The 17564-nt window shown below is 39.4% G+C and overlaps 1 protein-coding gene across 18 annotated transcripts in view; it reads right to left on the bottom strand.

The window, feature by feature from the left end:
- Positions 1–17564, bottom strand: part of brp (ELKS/RAB6-interacting/CAST family member bruchpilot) — a 114488-nt gene that overhangs the window by 43361 nt on the left and 53563 nt on the right. For 9 of the 18 annotated variants that reach the window (XR_015537720.1, XR_015537715.1, XR_015537714.1 and 6 more), the window contains 3 exons: positions 12077–12226; positions 8871–8967; positions 1018–1181 (listed from right to left, as the gene is read on the bottom strand). Coding sequence is in view for 4 of the 18 variants with exons in the window: in XM_087358263.1 (XP_087214389.1) it covers positions 1018–1181; positions 8871–8967; positions 12077–12226 (411 nt within the window). In the remaining 14 variants the exon portion in view is untranslated. Of the gene's footprint in view, positions 1–876; positions 976–1017; positions 1182–2480; positions 2552–8870; positions 8968–12076; positions 12227–17564 lie in introns of those variants that run through there. The other 9 variants (XR_015537721.1, XR_015537716.1, XM_087358261.1 and 6 more) reach the window with 5 other exon arrangements.

Consider the following 17564-nt stretch of genomic DNA (forward strand, 5'->3'; position numbering starts at 1 on the left):
AGCAACAAATTCTAGAAACTGTGAATTCAATCCAATCACGTCCCCAAGGACTTCACTCAAAAAATTTATCCCAAGTTCGTGAGTGGAACGTGGACTGCACATCTGCTAAAATGTTAATCATTCTTAAGGAAAGCTTCAAAACACGTTCTGAAAGTGAACAAAGAATATATTGAATGAAGGTCCCAAAACAAAGGTTTTGACATTCACAAGTGTGTTTCTTGTATCTGTCCTTCATTTGCCTTCACATTATTCTTTATCTCCAGAATTTTCTTCCACTTGTTAACATAGTGACAAGTTTAAGGGAAATAGTAAAATAAGTGGAATAATATGTATTTATAAATATTATTTAAAACATATCCAGCCATTTTAAAATCTGAACTGCATCTAAATGCACTTTTAAGAAACAATTCTTAAAAGTGATAAAATGTCAATGTACTTTTTAAGAAAATATTCAGCATCATAGGCGTACATTGAACATGTCTCTAGTACACACAATGGTACAATGTGTCCCTCAGACAGACACTGGTACACTGAAGAATACATTTTAGCTTGTACCAGTACCACTGTGACACAATTTAGCTAAACAAAAGACAAGCCAAGCAAGCGCAACAACAGGGATGTGTCAATTGAGACCTACTCACTTGTACTGCACATGGTGGCTCCAAAACAACGTAATCCAACAAAGATTATATGCTTGGGTTTTTCCTAACCTCAACATTTTTGAAACCAAGTGAATGCTACAGGTTCTTTAATTTCTCACTTTCTCTTTAGATCAGACAAGATGAAGACTTTTTAAACGAATCAGAAACTGACATGAATGACTAAGGTATCACTTACATACGATATCATATAAAACTGTAAACTGCAACAACATACCAGGAGTAAACAGAGTCACGCCAAACAATTTGCAATACTGTGCCGGTTGGACTTACACACGGATTTTAGTCACACTTGAAGCGGCACAAGAAGCATCAAGTTAGAACAGATATGTAAACATATACACAGGCTCCTGCTGACCTGACTTTCATTACATGTCGGCGTACTCACTCTCTTAGTCTTAGTGAGTTCCTGGTCTCGATTCCGCACTAGAGTTTCATAGTGACGCATTCTATCCTCACTCTCTATCAGTCTGGCCTGCATCAACTCAAACTCCATTCTCTCTTCATCTAGCATTTTACCACCTACAAACACCCAAAGCAACATAAAGTAAATAGGGCAGGGAGAAACAAATAAAAAATCAGAGTGCAAATATTTCTTGGCATTATACTGGTGCAAGGCGGGCACAGGGGGTCTAAAAAGCATGGCGAGGGGACCTAGAAGACAGTACAAGTATTAATGTGCTTGTGGCTGGCATAGACATCCAAGAATATTTTATTAAAATAACACAGTCTTTTGGTGGCACTTGTGAACCAGCTATTTTGTGTAACATGGAAACACACAGTACCATTAGCCACATATAGTACTCACATTCTGGCATAGGGCTACAAAAAAATCCCCAGGATGACGGTCCTCTCAGTAGAAATCAGGCAACAAACACAAAAACCATGTTAAGTACAAACTCCGTCATAACTTGGCAGGACTAGATTCACATTGGGTAAAAGTACAAGTGACTCAAGATAAAGCTGTCTTACCTCTCTCTCTCCATGTCTTGAAAACTTACTTTACAGGTGAAAGATCTTAAGTCTAAAATTCATTATTACATTAAATGTAGGCAGCTCAGGGAGAGGGCAGCTATTGCACAACATAGCTAGAGAGGTAAATCTATGTCATATAGAGCAAAACATGTTTTCATTTTATCACAACTCAATGCATCACGTCTGGATGAAGACGCCTGTCTTCTGGGTTGTTGTGCCGTGCGGTCAGGCAGAACCTTACCGACGTTTCAGAGGTCCTTGCTGCCTCCACCATCAGGGTGCTGATGGAGGCAGCAAGGACCTCTGAAACGTCGGCAAACTTCTACCAGGCCACGTGGCGCAACCCAGAAGACGGCCGTCTTCAGACTCGCCGCCATGAAAACCACGAATCGTACATGTCTGGATGAGACAAAATGTTTGGAACCCCACTCAGGATTTAATGTATTTCTCAGCAATAGAAATTATTATTCAATGTTTTATATTAACTACAATGTTTTTGTTAATTACTTTCTTGTAGCATTTGTTTATGTTACCAGAATATTCACTTTATACATTTTTCCTGGTCTTCAAAATCATCCATTTATTGTATCAATTTGCTAACAGTCTTTTAACTAAATATTCTTGGATGCCTCTGCCACTAAACACAACACCAAAAAAATTGCAAAGAAATAAAGTTTGCTTTGTCACAACCAAAGTAAAACGTATTAATGCAAGATTAAGAACACTGTGCTAGTGCAGAGATAAACTATCTGAAGAACAAAAGAAAACAACAACAACAGAACAAATGAAAGGGGAAAACGATAATAAGAAATTAAGTTAATGATTATGTCACAAAATGTTATCCACCTGTTTTTGTGCCAATGCTTGCATTTGTTGAAACATTTGCCTCTCTTCCTCCTTCCCTAAAACAGAATTCCCTTTGTTGAGAAGAAAAAAAAGACATTGTTTTATTAAAGCCAATTCATAAATACACAATCATATAAATTTTATGTCATCAGAAGGAAGAGAGATGCCCAATTAGAGTGCTTCTGAAATATGTAGAATTGTTAGTGATTAGTAATTGTTCCAACAGAAACTGCTTTTGTTAAATAGATGAAACATTGTGTGTTCCAATAGCAGACATATTAATATCAGGAAAAATGTAATAATGCTACCATGCTTTATCATGCAGCAGTAACAAACAAAAATCAGACATTTGTCGCGCAGATTTTGCAAGTGCAACACACAAGTTGACTTCAACTTCAACTTCACTTGCAACTTTCCTTATAACAGCTTTACACAATTCCGTGTCTGAATTCATCCGCATCTATTTATAAATTGCTACCTTAAACTCAACAGTTTTAAACATATTTTAGTCACTTTTAGTATGTTAGGTTAGGTTAGGTTATTCTTTGCATTTCCCCTACCCAAAATGCAACAAACAAATGGCAGGTGATCATGTGGGTGTTTCTCAAAAGAACGCTCATAGATTTTTTCAAAATATTCATTCACCTTATTTATATGGCACTAATGGACTCAACCCTTTCCGTGAGAAATATGATATATGTTGCCTCAAAGCACTGGCTATTCCGACTATAATTTTCTCCTCGAGACGATCACTGAAAGAATCTCTAAGCACTTAAAGTTAACAATTCGTGACCTTGCAATAGAAATCACATGTTTCTACACAAATACAGCAACAGAAGAAGGTTTGTTTAAACAAAATCTAGGGTGGAAAGGGTTAAGCTACATATCTCAAGCTTTGAACTTCTCAATGAGGTAATTCACTCTTCTCGGCATTCAAGAGTTATTTAATAACAACCTGGAAAAACCATCGCAGTCTCAGTTACTTAGTACTACAATAAGATTTTAGAGCTTGCTTATATCTGAAAATAAAGCGTGTAACTGCATAACACGTCCTACATTGTGGGCGAAGATGAGACTGTCCGTCAATGATCTGCTGGTTGTAGTATTCTGGATCATAACACCATGCAGTTTTGTAGGCAATTACCCATAAGACTACGCGGCATAACAACCAAAACGACAAGCTCTTCAAATCTCAATAACAATTTGTTTGGCTTACTGAAGAATACACTGCAGTTCAAAAGTGGTAATGTACCGAGCTTGAATTCAATCAGTCAGCCATTTAATGAGTTAGGTTTTCTATGCAGAAGACCACATCTCTAATATAAATATATCTACTGGTGCTATCCTCTTACTATACAATTTTTGTTCTTGTAACTATAAATGAACTCACCTTTCTCTATATTCAGTTCTAAAGGGTTTTGATGACGGTAGTTTACACTTAAAATTATTCATTGCCAGGACTTTTTCCATCGCCTGTTCTTTAAAACCATGACGTTTCGGATTCTAGTTCTGTCTCCGTCTTCAGGTGAGAGATACCTACTCTGTTGGGCCCCTTAGAAAGAGTCAGTCTCTGTCACTGGACAATATGAATCGTGCAATTATTTCAACTTATCCACCCAAGTACGGATTATAATACTTAAATGATAAAATAAATATATAAGAGCACTCATACAGCTCTGTAAGCGATCAGTTATGAAATGCAAAAAATTGACATAAAATCCCTGCTAAAAATGTAGGCATCCAAGTCATCAAAGGACATTAAAACCAAAAAAAAAAAACATCATAAAAACACCGGAGAATCCACTACTGTCGTCCTCTGTACGGGAGGATATGAACCTACCTTCTCTATATTCATAGTTAGGTGAAGTTAGTTTAATCATCATGGCATCATGCATGTTAGAATGACTATAATTCAACTTCACGAATTCAAGCAAAAGCCACGTTGGTGCTATCGTGTGTACAAACTCAAAATGTATGAGTATGGAGTAATCACTTGTGACACGAAGACCATACCAAATTTAATGAAAATCCTTACAGACGTTATCTAGATGTCGAAAGCATTCTGATGAATGTTTCAAGCAAATGCTTGGTTACGTTACGTTACGTTCTGTTCAACAACGTGCAGATGCTCTTATGTATGAGTCATTAAGCATCAAGCGATAATGATTTTTGGCAATGTTATACTGCGGCTATAACAGTGATATTAAATGTATCTTGTCTACACACGTGGCTATCTCAGCACATTGTGGGGGGGGGGGGGTATAAATATCCACGTTCGCATACATGTACATGACTTCGTAACACTTTAAATTCAAGCTGTAAACTGTAAAGAAGATTACAAATATAATTATTGTAATTAAAAGAACATTGCCGGTGGTTTAAATTATAGACTCTGGAAATTATAATCGGAGCTTCACTTAACGCTTTATATTTCAAAAAGTTAAGTTATGTATTATAAGGTATGTGGAACTAACCTAAAAATGGGTATATGAGTGTAACAATATATTACTATTCCAACTCTTTCTGCGTGTTAGTAGATGGGAGTACTCACAGAACTTGAAAGCTTTGGAATATATTTAGTGACGTCGGCAGACTCTTTATACTCTCAATTTAAATATTAGCTGAAGTGCTAGTATCAAACACTAAGTGCAGGCAAGTGGACCGCCTGAACTGATTAGTGAAGAGAAGAAACAGAGCTTAAATATCGATATTGCTGCTGATATTTAGTAAAACTGATCATGTAAGAAGTTCAAATATTGAATTCAGGAAGGCGCAGGAGACCCCGCCCATTAGCAGTCCCCTCTGCGCACCTCATGTTTCTTTTTTTTTTTTCCTGAAGACTCTGCATGAAATTAAAAACATTATTACAGTTAACTGCACAAGTCGCCTTATCTGTAATGAGAAAAGTTTGCTGCAACTCGCAGACGGAATCCAAATAAAACCACACGATTAACGCATTTCTAAATACAAGCAGCGGTTTTAACGTAATCCTCAGTTATCTCCCGACATTACCGAAAATAAACATCTAGTCTCCTGAGATTAGAAACAGAACTATACACGCTGTTTTATTCGACTGTGAAACTGCGATGGGCGATGATGAAGGCAGCAGGCCACACGAAACTACAACCCGGAAGACAGGAATCTTCATATTAGTTGCGTGAGAACCTCAAATCTCACTCAGTTATAAACAAAGGTCGAAACGACACTAACTTGGTGTTAGCAACAGAGTCGAAAGGCGGCGATGTTACGATGATGAACATCCCGCTTGTATAAAATAATTAATTTCTCGACCAGACGAATAACTGATTCATTAGCGTCGACCATAAATATACAGTTTCATATCAGTGTCAGTCATTATCTTGGAGTAGTAATGAAGAAATCAGTAATTGTCGTAAAATCCCTAGCAAGTCTCACACCAAGGGTGTATACAAAGGACAATTTTACTGCTACTTTTGTGCAATTTCTCACATAGATCCCTAATTCCTCCGTAGGAAACATCGTCTTTGCAGTGCGCGTTACTGAACACAACAGTGACATTCTGTATTTCAAGAAAATCCTATAAAGAGGGGCGTGATTTCACGGTCGTGATTCGTAAGACGAAAAAGATGCTGATTAAAGACAATTAGCACCGCATCTCGAAAGAGAGAACAGAGAGACACTAGTCTGCACACCACCTGATCCTTCCATTTCATATCAAACCCTAATGAGATTCAAGTGTATTTCCTCAGCAAACTCCAGGGTATATGAGCTTCTTAATTAAGAATTCTCAACACAAGAACTTCCTCAGAAGTTAGTACCTTAAGAGTCTATTAAATCCTGAGCTCGGTAACGCCACTCTGGGCGATACAGGCTTATTTTGGCGAACACTGACATATCGTAAACATGTCATGACTTTTTTGTCGGGCGACTGTTTTGTGGTAAACAGTTCCCTTCCTTTGGAAAGTAGAGACGACATATTACTGCTCAAATGAGACTCGCGGCTCCAAGAACGAATACAGAGACGCACGCGTGCGTATGAACATGATAATACGCACTAATCCTTAGATGGCTAAATACACTCCAAATAAAATAAAAAATCGTACGACAATGTGATTATATACGAATGGTTATGAATGTGACGATGACATAGAATTATAATTCACTAAATTGGCGTTCGTGGGTAATCACAAAGATCGTAGCGCTGTAATGCTCTCCGATGCTACAGACCAAATATTTCGCTTAGATTTTCATATCCGTTCTGAATGACGGACAAGATCACCGAAAGAAACGCCCACTTTCAAAACTTCAAATGAACCATTTGTGGATTTTGAAAATGACTAGTCCGGAATCAGTTTTAGACACGCTCAGAAGATACGGGTACAGACGCAAGTCTACTCAAATAGAAACTGAACTGAGTGCTAAAACCTTTGCCACTAACAGACGATAGAGAAAAATTCAAGCAGAAGAACATTTATGTTACCTCCACTAATTTTCACAAAACTCGGTCTTGTGCTTCTTTGTGAGAGACAAATAAAATGTTATGTGGGCAGTGCAACCACATCACGCGCCAACGCCCACGTTTGGGTGTCATTTTTTCGAGGTCAATTTAGCTTCTTTGCTGTAGAAGAGACGAGTGTGTAAGAGGCCACAGAAGAACGCAACTGTGTGGTTTAGATCTTAAAAGGCTAAATATGTTATCGATTCTAGACCTTCCTATAGACTGCAGAAAGTAATTCAATTTATTGTATACTCAAGTATAATATTAAATTGGTAACTATTACTAATCACATTTCTCATATTCACAGAACACTGCCATTTTGACAAAAAAAAGTCGTCAATTAGAAAGAACAAAATCCAATAAAATTTCTGTCACCAACAGATTTCACCTAACACTATAAAGGAGTAATCAATGCGGGTAATCTATACTATTTCTTATAACAGACTACCATTTCAGTGATTCTGCATAAAGAAACACAGATGTGCGCACTTAATTATCATTCGTCTATGCGTACTAAAGAACACAACACATCTTCATATCCACCGAAAAAAGAAACATGTCTCCGTTAGATCTTATACGTAAAACTTACTCGCGCAATGTTAGCTCCTCAGCCATCAGTTTCTTTCGTTCTTTGGTGGGGCTACCACGAGACTAAAAAAAAAGCTTGTGGTACAAGAGCGATCTATGTCCATTGCTGTTTCGTTGCTTGGCAACCGTTAATAGAGATTAAGTGATCAATAACTTTACGGTCACGGCGGTAAATAACATAACATGTACGTACAGAGATGTTATAATACTTCGTAAACTGTAAACTTCATTATAGTTAAGGCAAAACCGAGTAGATCAAAGACCCATTCGACAGTTCGGCGTTCTGAAACAGGAACAATAACTGAGGTACTTTGTGGGGGCAAGTTCTGGTCTGGATGTGACCGAGAGAACCGACCAACTGATGTTACATGCCACAACAGTACACAGGGCTTCTCGACCGGAAGCGAATTCTTACAAAAACACCGTTTCTGACACAAGTGTTAAATTCAAGGCCCGGAACTAATAATTTCTGTCGCCGCAACACGTGCGGTATATGAAAATCCTCCCACTGCAAGTGGCATTTACAGTTTTATTTTACTTCGACAATATTAAAATGGTCGGATTGCCAAATCTACAGATATCTTATACGTAGTTCATATTTTCTGCGAACACAAGTACAGCATATTTTTATTTGCCAAAAGGCAAGCACTGCATTTAAACGACCTTCGTATGTGCCACAATTTATCTACAGAAACGTCGTTTGATGTGAATGGGTGGTAACTTACAAAAGAACACCTCAGCATTTTTGTATCCTCTTATTTTTCAAAAGAATTCTTAAACATGTTCCGATGTTACGTCCAGGTTTGTACGTCACATGAAAACGCTACATAAAGTACTTCAAATCAAATTACAGTTATGTATGATTTGTAGAGACTTTTTCTTATTTTAATACAGGCTCTGCCAAACTAAGATAATAAAAGAAAAGACCTTTATAATATTATTTCAGGATTCCCCTTTTTAACTTGCAACGTCATTGCATTAACTTACACAATAAACGTGTTTAAGTGAAATATGACTATAAATTCAATAGTGATTTTAATAATATTAAATCTGCATACTTAAAGCAAGCAGACACAGGTTTGCTAAATCTGTCCGATTAGTTGTTTAAACTATCAATAAATCAAATTACATTCAATTCAACAGATGAGCCGAAGGATTTGATTTATCTTTCCCATTTAAATCATATATATGTATATATATATATATATTTTTTTTTTTGGGAGGGAAAACATGTCTGTCCCATATGACTATATGTTAGTTTATCTAAGTACACGCAACTAGACGCTACAGGAAAGTAACACATGCATTGCACAGTGCAGACTTACCAACGCCCTTATTCTGAAGCATTTCCAGGAGTTTCTTTATGCTTTCGTCTCGAGCTTGAAGCGTTTGCTTCTGCGTTTCTATCCTAAGTTCTAGCTCCTGCAACAATCACGGAAAGCTCCGATTATGTTCCTGAAACAACTAATGAATCACAAGATATGATTATGAAGCCTCACAACAACGAATATCACAAAGGACATCTAAATATTAACACAAACAAGTTAGAAAACATGTGCATAGCTTCAGGGTTGTCCAGACTCAAGAACCTTAAAACAGGCGAGGCGTCTGGTGTCTGTCTGCCTGGGTGATGACGTCACAACGAAGGATTCCCGCACGTGGTTGCTCGGCTGGATGAGAACTCCCCACGCTGGGATTGTTTAGGTAACCATCGTAACCACAGAAGGTAACTATGATAACCAAAGTAACCATGACAGCAAGACAGCCGGAGGATTCTCTGCCCAATCACACGTAGAAATGATTATAGAACTTCATATAGTGTCCGTGATTACTGATCGACTCTGTCAAAATGATGAACGTGCAGAAAATTTTTAGTAAAGTCTCAAACATCAAATTTAATCAAAATACAGACATAACGAAGTTAAAAGACCAATTTTTGCAATTTTTAGTTGCGAGCGCATCTAAGATAACCTATAGTAACTATTCCCACAAGGGATTTTCTCACAGTGGAATTTAGAATAAAGAAAATAATACGCAAAGTTTCAGGTTCCCTTTTGTCAGTGCTTCAAAAAGAGAAAGGAAAGCTAATAACCAGACGCAGAACCAGTATTATTGGAAAGCTTATAAACGGCAGACGTTATTGTATTAGCACCCTTATTACATTTCTCAGCTTCTTAAATACGCACGAAGACTGTACATCGGTCAGAACTCCATACTTCTTCGCGTTCAAATTAATTACACTTTAGCTATACCTAAAGTAGAAATTTTATTAAACCGAATCGAATTTCGCTCTACAAACTTCAGTGTAGAAACCCCCCCCCCCCCCCACCACCCTCAACTTCAAACTTAACAGAATTAGTAAAGTAGCTCTGCAGTTGAAATGGACGGACGGACGAACGGCTAGATATAACATCCACATAACGTGCACATTTTGAGAAGTATTAAAAGGGGGAAAAAAAAAGTCGTGAACTAGCTTGTGTTTAACAGGCGGCATAGTCAGATGCGGCCCATGTCTGAACGTTGTACATGCCTGGGCATAATACCCTTAACAGAACAGTCGGATTGTTTCAAAGCTCCGTTGAAACCAACAAAGTCTCTCGGGGTTTATTGTGAAATCACGCAACGGGATTCTAGAGGATTTTCAAAGGTTTTGTTGCCATAAATTAGCTCCGGCTTCGTTTATTTTTATAAAGAACTCAGTACGACGATGCAAGGGCAAGGATGCAAAATTAGAACCACAACGTGTTCCCGGGAGCAATTTGGGGGAGGGGGGGTCCCCCAGCAATCCTGTCAAAGGCTATTTTAGAAATTTCCCTTCCTGCTTCCTGCAAGAGACAGCAATAGAATTCACCCCCCACCGTGTAAGCACAATGTCATGAAGAGGAGCTAGGACGCGGGAGAAAAAGACAGGAGACACAAGATGTACGATTTTCAAACTGAAACACTCAGACAAACAGATAAGACAAAAATAAACCACTAAGTAACATATACTGGATATGGTGGCAGTATGTTCCTCCGAAACGTTGGCATCTACCTACAGGTGCACACAGCGTTATTACTCGGAACAACAACATCGACATCTTCACTGCAGTGAGAACCTTGAATCTAAATCCCGCGAGGCACAAAAGCTGACCGGCGAAGCGTTTGGACATACCAAAATCCACGACGTATATTCAGAGATGGAATAAGATAACGGACGGACAGACAGAGGCAATCTCTTCATCAGTTAATTCATATTACGCAACGAATGCAAATCTGAGAACGCTTCTCACAAAATGAGGGTCACACAGAGCACAAGAAGTCCCTTGTTTCCAGAAAGTTCGAATTCAAGTTGGCAACGTCCCTGAAAATTGAGTTGTTCCATCTGACATACAAAATGGTTGCCAAGGAGACCGAAACTAGTTGTACGTAATTTCTACCTTTGGGGTTGGGCCAAGAGCAAGCGAATAGATCAAAAGCAGGAAACCTGTTAACACTGAATTCAGATTCTTAATGTCTGCAGACATTTTTAATGCGTTTACGGTTTGCTGTTTTGCCTTCGGCGACGCGAGGACGGCCCTTCTGGCAATGACGCAGAAATGTCTGCTCAGACCCAAGAAAACAAGAACCAAACAATTTACAGATCTGTGGGATGCTCAGACGGACGGACAAACACGGCTAGACAAAAGAAGGTCGCGTCAGGAACGCAGGGCCGATAACACATGAACGAGCATGACACAATGGTCTGAGAATCTACAGACATCGATGTTTTTCTTAAAAGAAAGACGGAAATAATACGGGCCTACAATTTTCGGCATATTTCTTTAGGTACGCAATAGCCTATACCTTACTACTTCCCACAGAGAAAAAGAGATTAAAATACGTGACTAGAAAGCACAGAAGACACGAATAATAATCCAAATTCGGGGCTGCACAGATCTGTATAAATTATAGGATGAAATCTTCGCAGGTTAGAACTGCTTATAAAAAATTCAACCATGAATGAGAATAAATTGTACATGATTAATACTTTGATATGATATTCTAAATACGTTTAAAACTCAGTTTATAATTAGAAAAAGCGTCTTTTACAAAGATAAGTTGGTTGATGCCTTGTAAAAAATAATGACGAGAATAGTATGACACCCATAAATACACTCTCTGGACAGAATGCGGAGGTATTTCAGTTTAAAGCAGGTCGTACGTATAATTACCACTGTGTCTTGAAGAGTAAATTAAAGATTGTCATTACAATTGTAAAGTGGGGGGAGGGGAGGGGAAAAACCTGCTGGTCCAACCCCTGAAGATCACCCCAGCTCGGTGGTTGGCAACGACGTATGAATGCCAAGTACCGAAGTCACTATTTGGGATTTGAGGTTTTCGCGGCAGTGAGTCTGAAGATTGCCGTCTTCTGGGTTGTTGCACCGTGTTGGTGGACATCTACGAGACAACACGGCGCAACAACCCAGAAGACGGCAATCTTAAGTCACTATTGTTAACGTTGGAAATGCTGACAGTCGGAAGGCCGCGGTGCAATCTAGTTGCAGCTCACCTTGATGGTTTCTCTCAGGATGGCAATCTCCCTCGTAAGGTGTTCGTTCTCCGCGAACAGCATCTCCATCTGCTGCTGCATCTCCACACTCGGGTTCCGCATTCTCATCCGCAGTTCCTCCTCCAGCTGTCGCACGAGCATCGCTTGTTTCTGCGGCAAGAGAAGAAAGAAGTACAAGTCAGTGCAAGAAATCTGCAATCGAGCCTTAAACACTGAGCTTCTGGAAAAGCAACAGAACCTTTCGCTCTTGCTGCAAGGTGACATGACAGTTGCAAGGCTGAAAAACGACAAATAGCAAGCATTAAACAAGAGAGATGGCATAAATTTGCGCGGACCTTTACCTCCACGCCTCAAGGAACAACTTTTAACTATATCCGACAAAGTAAACATATTCTTACGTATACTTCAGACTCAAAGACTGCAAGTTGATATTTCAGGTTCTCACGGCGGCGAATAAAGGTCTTCTGGGATGTTGTATCGTGCGTCCTAGTACATACTGACAGACGTTTCAGAGCAGCATACGTCCTCCATAACCCAGATACTGGAGGCAGTAAGCTCCTATGAAACTAGCTCTGACCGGCATCTACTGGATAGGAAGTAATGCCCCGGTTTGAAATGGCCGTCAGGATTCATGAATTCTTCAGTGGGGAGAGCACAGACATCGGATGAGTTTCGAACCAATTAGACTCAAAACAAAAGTCAGGAGTTTCAGCTATCATCGGGGCTACGTGAATTACAGCTCAGTCCGCAAAGTGACTGGGACAGGGGTGAACTGCGAAATTTGCAATCAAGTCAAGTACGGTCTCCTCCACCACATCAGGACCGACTTTGCGGCCCGCTCGCCTTACTTCACGACGTTTCATGTAGGAGCAAGCGACCACAGGTTGAAGCTGTCAATTCACCTCCATCAAGTTCAGATGACCTACGCAATGGTTTTATCTTCATGACTACATAAAGAATTATCGCGAGATCTGAAGGGACATAGGAGTCTTTCCATTTATCTGGGGCGTGTAAGTTAAACTAAAAACTTACTTATTGTTATACAAGGTTAGGTTTGGGAAGCCTAAAGCTTTGTATTGCTACATTGTTTCCCACAACATTTTATCTCTCTTATTATGGTATAAATGTTATATGGCAAAAGTCCATGAAGAGAAATGAAACCAAATATCTAAATGCGCAATTAGGCGAATTGATACAGCAATGTAATGCGAAGTGGGATGGAAATGAACATTTTTCCCAGTTTCCATTTTAAAAAGAGACGTAAAGGTTTGGGAGTATGCTGACGAACGCATGGTACTGTCTTCTGTTACAGACGCGCGCAGCTAATCTCTCTGAACAAAGTAAGGACATGTGTGCGAACCTTATTTCGTACTTTGAAATTTTTTGTTTCAACCTTTCAAAACTCAGCTGTAACTATATGAAACTCGTGCCTTAACAACCAGTCTATGCTCACACTACATTTATCTGTGGGCTTCGTATGATTTTCACAGTAACACGCTCCTATTACCTTAAACAGCATCAACCAATTAATCATTGTGACGAAGATGCACTGTGTTATCTTTGAGGTATAAATTAAATTCTGAAATTATATTTAGACGATTTAGATTCGGTTTAAAATGGTTAATATGCTGTAGGTTACCATGACGACTCTTGGACAAGAACAACGAAAATACATGATTCATAAGAAAGTAAGCAAATAAATTAATCAAGACAGAATAAATAAATAAAGAGAAAATACTGGCATAAACAGGCAAGAGAACGACCCTTTTCGAGGTACTGCGAGTTTCAGGAATTAGCATCCATTAGAGATCCCTCTCCGTATATTCTAACTACATTCTTGTCTCTTTGTGTGTGAGCATCTGTAGTCATTCTAATCCTGTTTCAGACCCCTTGCAATTTCTTAAGCAAATTTCCAGTACTTGCACACTCCGCGTATTATGCTTCTATTTCGCATGTGTCATCTGCTGTAACTCGTTCTTCCACGACAGAAACTAGGCAAAGACGACGCCGAGCGAGGCACTCCAATTAGAAGCCACAGCCATTCTGATGTATCTGGCACATACACGACCCACTCATTATGTTACTGTTGCGAGGTGTCAGTACATTTCACTGTGCATTCTGTTAAATACTTCAGTCGTTGACAAGGACGTGAAGCTCTCAATCTGCAAGGTGGAATGCCAACATATTACATCTGTTTCAGAATCCACGGTTCATCGACTCGCAACAAAGAGTTAGTTAGGTAACTGAAAAGCGCGGTACGCTTGGTTGGATGTCATGGCAATGCTCCCGTTTCTTGTATGGAGGTCCTAGATTTGATGGTTGGCTCAGAGAGAGGGAGGGAGGGGAGGGGCAACCTGACGAGTTTCATCCATGTTTTCCCACAGCCATTCAGGAAACTACAGAGAAAGTACCCGGAAAAAGGTCATAAGGAGACATCCTTTCCAATTCATCATTTGGAATCATACTGCAGTCAACACTGTGTAGCCTGCAAGATTAAAAAATGATGTTAAATAACCGAGAAATCAGATATATATGTATAAAGAACTGGGATACTGGGGATACTGGGAACGACCCGTTCTTCAAGTGCCTGAGCACTGCAGGTCCCAACTTTTCGTTGGCTTGATCTATAGACATTCGGTAGGACTCCTTGGGCGAGGGATCGGCCCGTCGCAAGGCCTCTACCTGTACACAAGACAGCACAATACAGAAAAACGCGGACAAACATCCATGGCTTGAGTGGGATTCGAACCTACGGTCCCAGTGACCAAGCGGCACAAGGCCCACGCCTCAGACCGCGCGGAAACTGCGGACCCCATATAAAGAACACATGGTGGAAATCAACCCCATTAAAATTCTATAGCTGGTACGAAAACAAATGACAGATGGAGCACACATGCCTTGGGAGATTCTTATGGCAGACCGTATTCACGCATTTGTGGCGATTTGCATCGAAATAACGAAAAAAGTTTAAAAGAAAACTCAGCTCCTGCGAGAGAAATTAACGAGAAGGTTTAGGTGATGTTTAATTTTTGGCTTTAAATGTGGAATGAGTGAAAAAATTTGAGTAAAGTTCTTGAGTATTATATCTCACGAAAATTCATTCAGCCTTTGATCGGTACATGCTTACAGACGAACGGACGGACGGACGAAACAATTTTAACAGATGCTTCACAAGGACGTGAAAATATTCGTACATAAAATATAGAATTTCTAAAAAAAGAAAGTTCTTGTTAAGCTTTTTTCCTGTAGGCCGTCGAATGCGACCGCACTAAATCTATACTTAGTTGCAAGTTTTATTACCACTAATGGAGCGTCGAACCAACACAAAGACTGTGCACACAAAGGACCACACGGTAAAACGAGGGCACACATCCATGCACAGTACAACCCAGATCCCACTCAACCACGGGGATCCAGATAACCAAATTCATTGCGGTTATAACAACAGTGATGAGCATCGGTTTGTTCAAGGATTTATAATTTAGTTACCAGAGAAGTTGCATTTGAAATTTAGCTGTCTGTCGTTTGAGTGACAGTGAAAGTAGCCTATATTAATACGCAGGTCAACAACGTACGCTCTGCTACAGTCTTTTTTTTAAGGGCGTGGCACTGCCCTTCCAACTGTCTCAGTACCGCGTCATTTAACACATCGCGCCGAAGCTCGTCTGAATAACATGTAAAGATTCAGTCCGTACCGCAAAGAAAACAAAACTCTTCTCCATTACAAACATTATCTGGTTAACGCTGCTTTAGAAAATAATCTCTGTTCATTCTGACGATAAAACGAAACCCATAAATACAAAACGCGGAATTATCGATTGTTAAAGCAGGTGGTACATATAGTAACCACCAGGTTGTAAAGGGTTGAAGCAGTTATAACACCGACAGATTAGCTCAAAACTTGGAACATCGCTTCATCGATTCCTAGTGACTTTTAAAATCAGTTTTCTCAAACATACGGTTTAAATATAACTGTGACAAATGTCGACCCTTTATCATTGCATCAACGCTGAAGAGCGCATCGAGTTTGCTGGAAACGTCAGAAAGGACATTGTTACGCAGGGATTACTTAAGGTTTTGTGTTATGGTTTAATGATAGTAAACGTAGTGACGTCAATACTACGTTATTATCCTATTACGACGATCCCTAGAGAGACATTTCTATCCACATTAATTGCATATTTTTCCTTGGGTTTAGCAATTTCATTTTCGGTGTGTTTTTCGTTCTAGTGTGTAAAATTGAACACTCTGCAGTGCATATGAGCGTTGCCTTGCGTGTAGGGCAAACTGCTTTCGCGTTAATTAGTCTATGACGTCACCGCGGGTAGCACGAAACGAAGTAAAGTTTACATATATTGCCTGGGGCACGTGACCAGCAGCCAATTTACCACCCATGTGGACAGGGATTAGTCGTTTGGTTTAACCAGTCTTTATCTGAAATAATGCTACTAGCATTAAACCCTATTAGCTTCACTGTCTCGATCAGTCCACTCAGTAAAGTAATTCTGATCAAAAAATGTGACAAAGCCTATATCCCCATAAGTACATAACCACGAACTTCGTAATTTGTACCTTTTAACAAATATAATTTGGATCATCAAACAAAGAAGGAGAAGATGGGCCGAACATGTGGCAAGCATGGGAGACACTGTATAAGCTTATGCATACAAACGTTTAGGTGGATAAACCAAAGGGATGATAATTTTGGGACGGATTTTTTAAAGAAACAGGGTGTGATGGCGTGGATTAATTTCATCTGGTTCATAACGTGGAGCAGCAGAAGGCTTTCGTGAACAAGTTTGTCACGTTCTGAGTGAAAGTGCCCAATAGCCGACGTAATTAAAAAGTATGAAATTCATTCCAGAAGCATTATAAGCCAATTTTCAAAACCATTCAAATAGACGGGGAGCGTTGTACCGTGATTCCATGGCGACTGCATGAGACCGAACCATGCATGACTTGCGTCACGCACTTGGCACTGTTTCAACGCGGCCTGCAAAAAGTTATCCTCTGGGTTAAACATACTAACAGCCCACGCAATCACAGGTGCAGTTAGGTTTCGTCGAATCAATAAGGTGAATCAATTTGAATAATGAATAAGAAAGTACAAGAAACACAAATTTCATGGTCTGTCCACAGACATCTGAATGCAGGAAAAAAGAAAAAAGGAGAAAATTTTCGAAAGTCAATCATCGACTGCTATTCGAACCACGCACTTCCATTATTACCGCAAATGTACTCGGACAGTCAACAGAATTTCTCACAGGCTCTTGAATTTCAAAACGAAATTCCTCCAAGTGGTAGCGCAGATTCAGTTTTGGGTCACACCGGCCGTAGGACGACGTATACTTTGCATGAACATCAAATTCAACTCTACTCATATTTATAAAAACAACTAATTACAAAAACGGAAAATCGTAGCAATATAGCTGTGCAACAAGATTATCATCTTACAAATTATCCACGTTGTTTAAAATACTATATTAAA

Source organism: Zootermopsis nevadensis, unplaced genomic scaffold (assembly GCF_977971745.1).
Source record: "Zootermopsis nevadensis isolate Lab colony 2312 unplaced genomic scaffold, Znev_1.0 Znev_ptg000029l, whole genome shotgun sequence".
Classification (NCBI taxonomy): Eukaryota; Metazoa; Arthropoda; class Insecta; order Blattodea; family Termopsidae; genus Zootermopsis; species Zootermopsis nevadensis.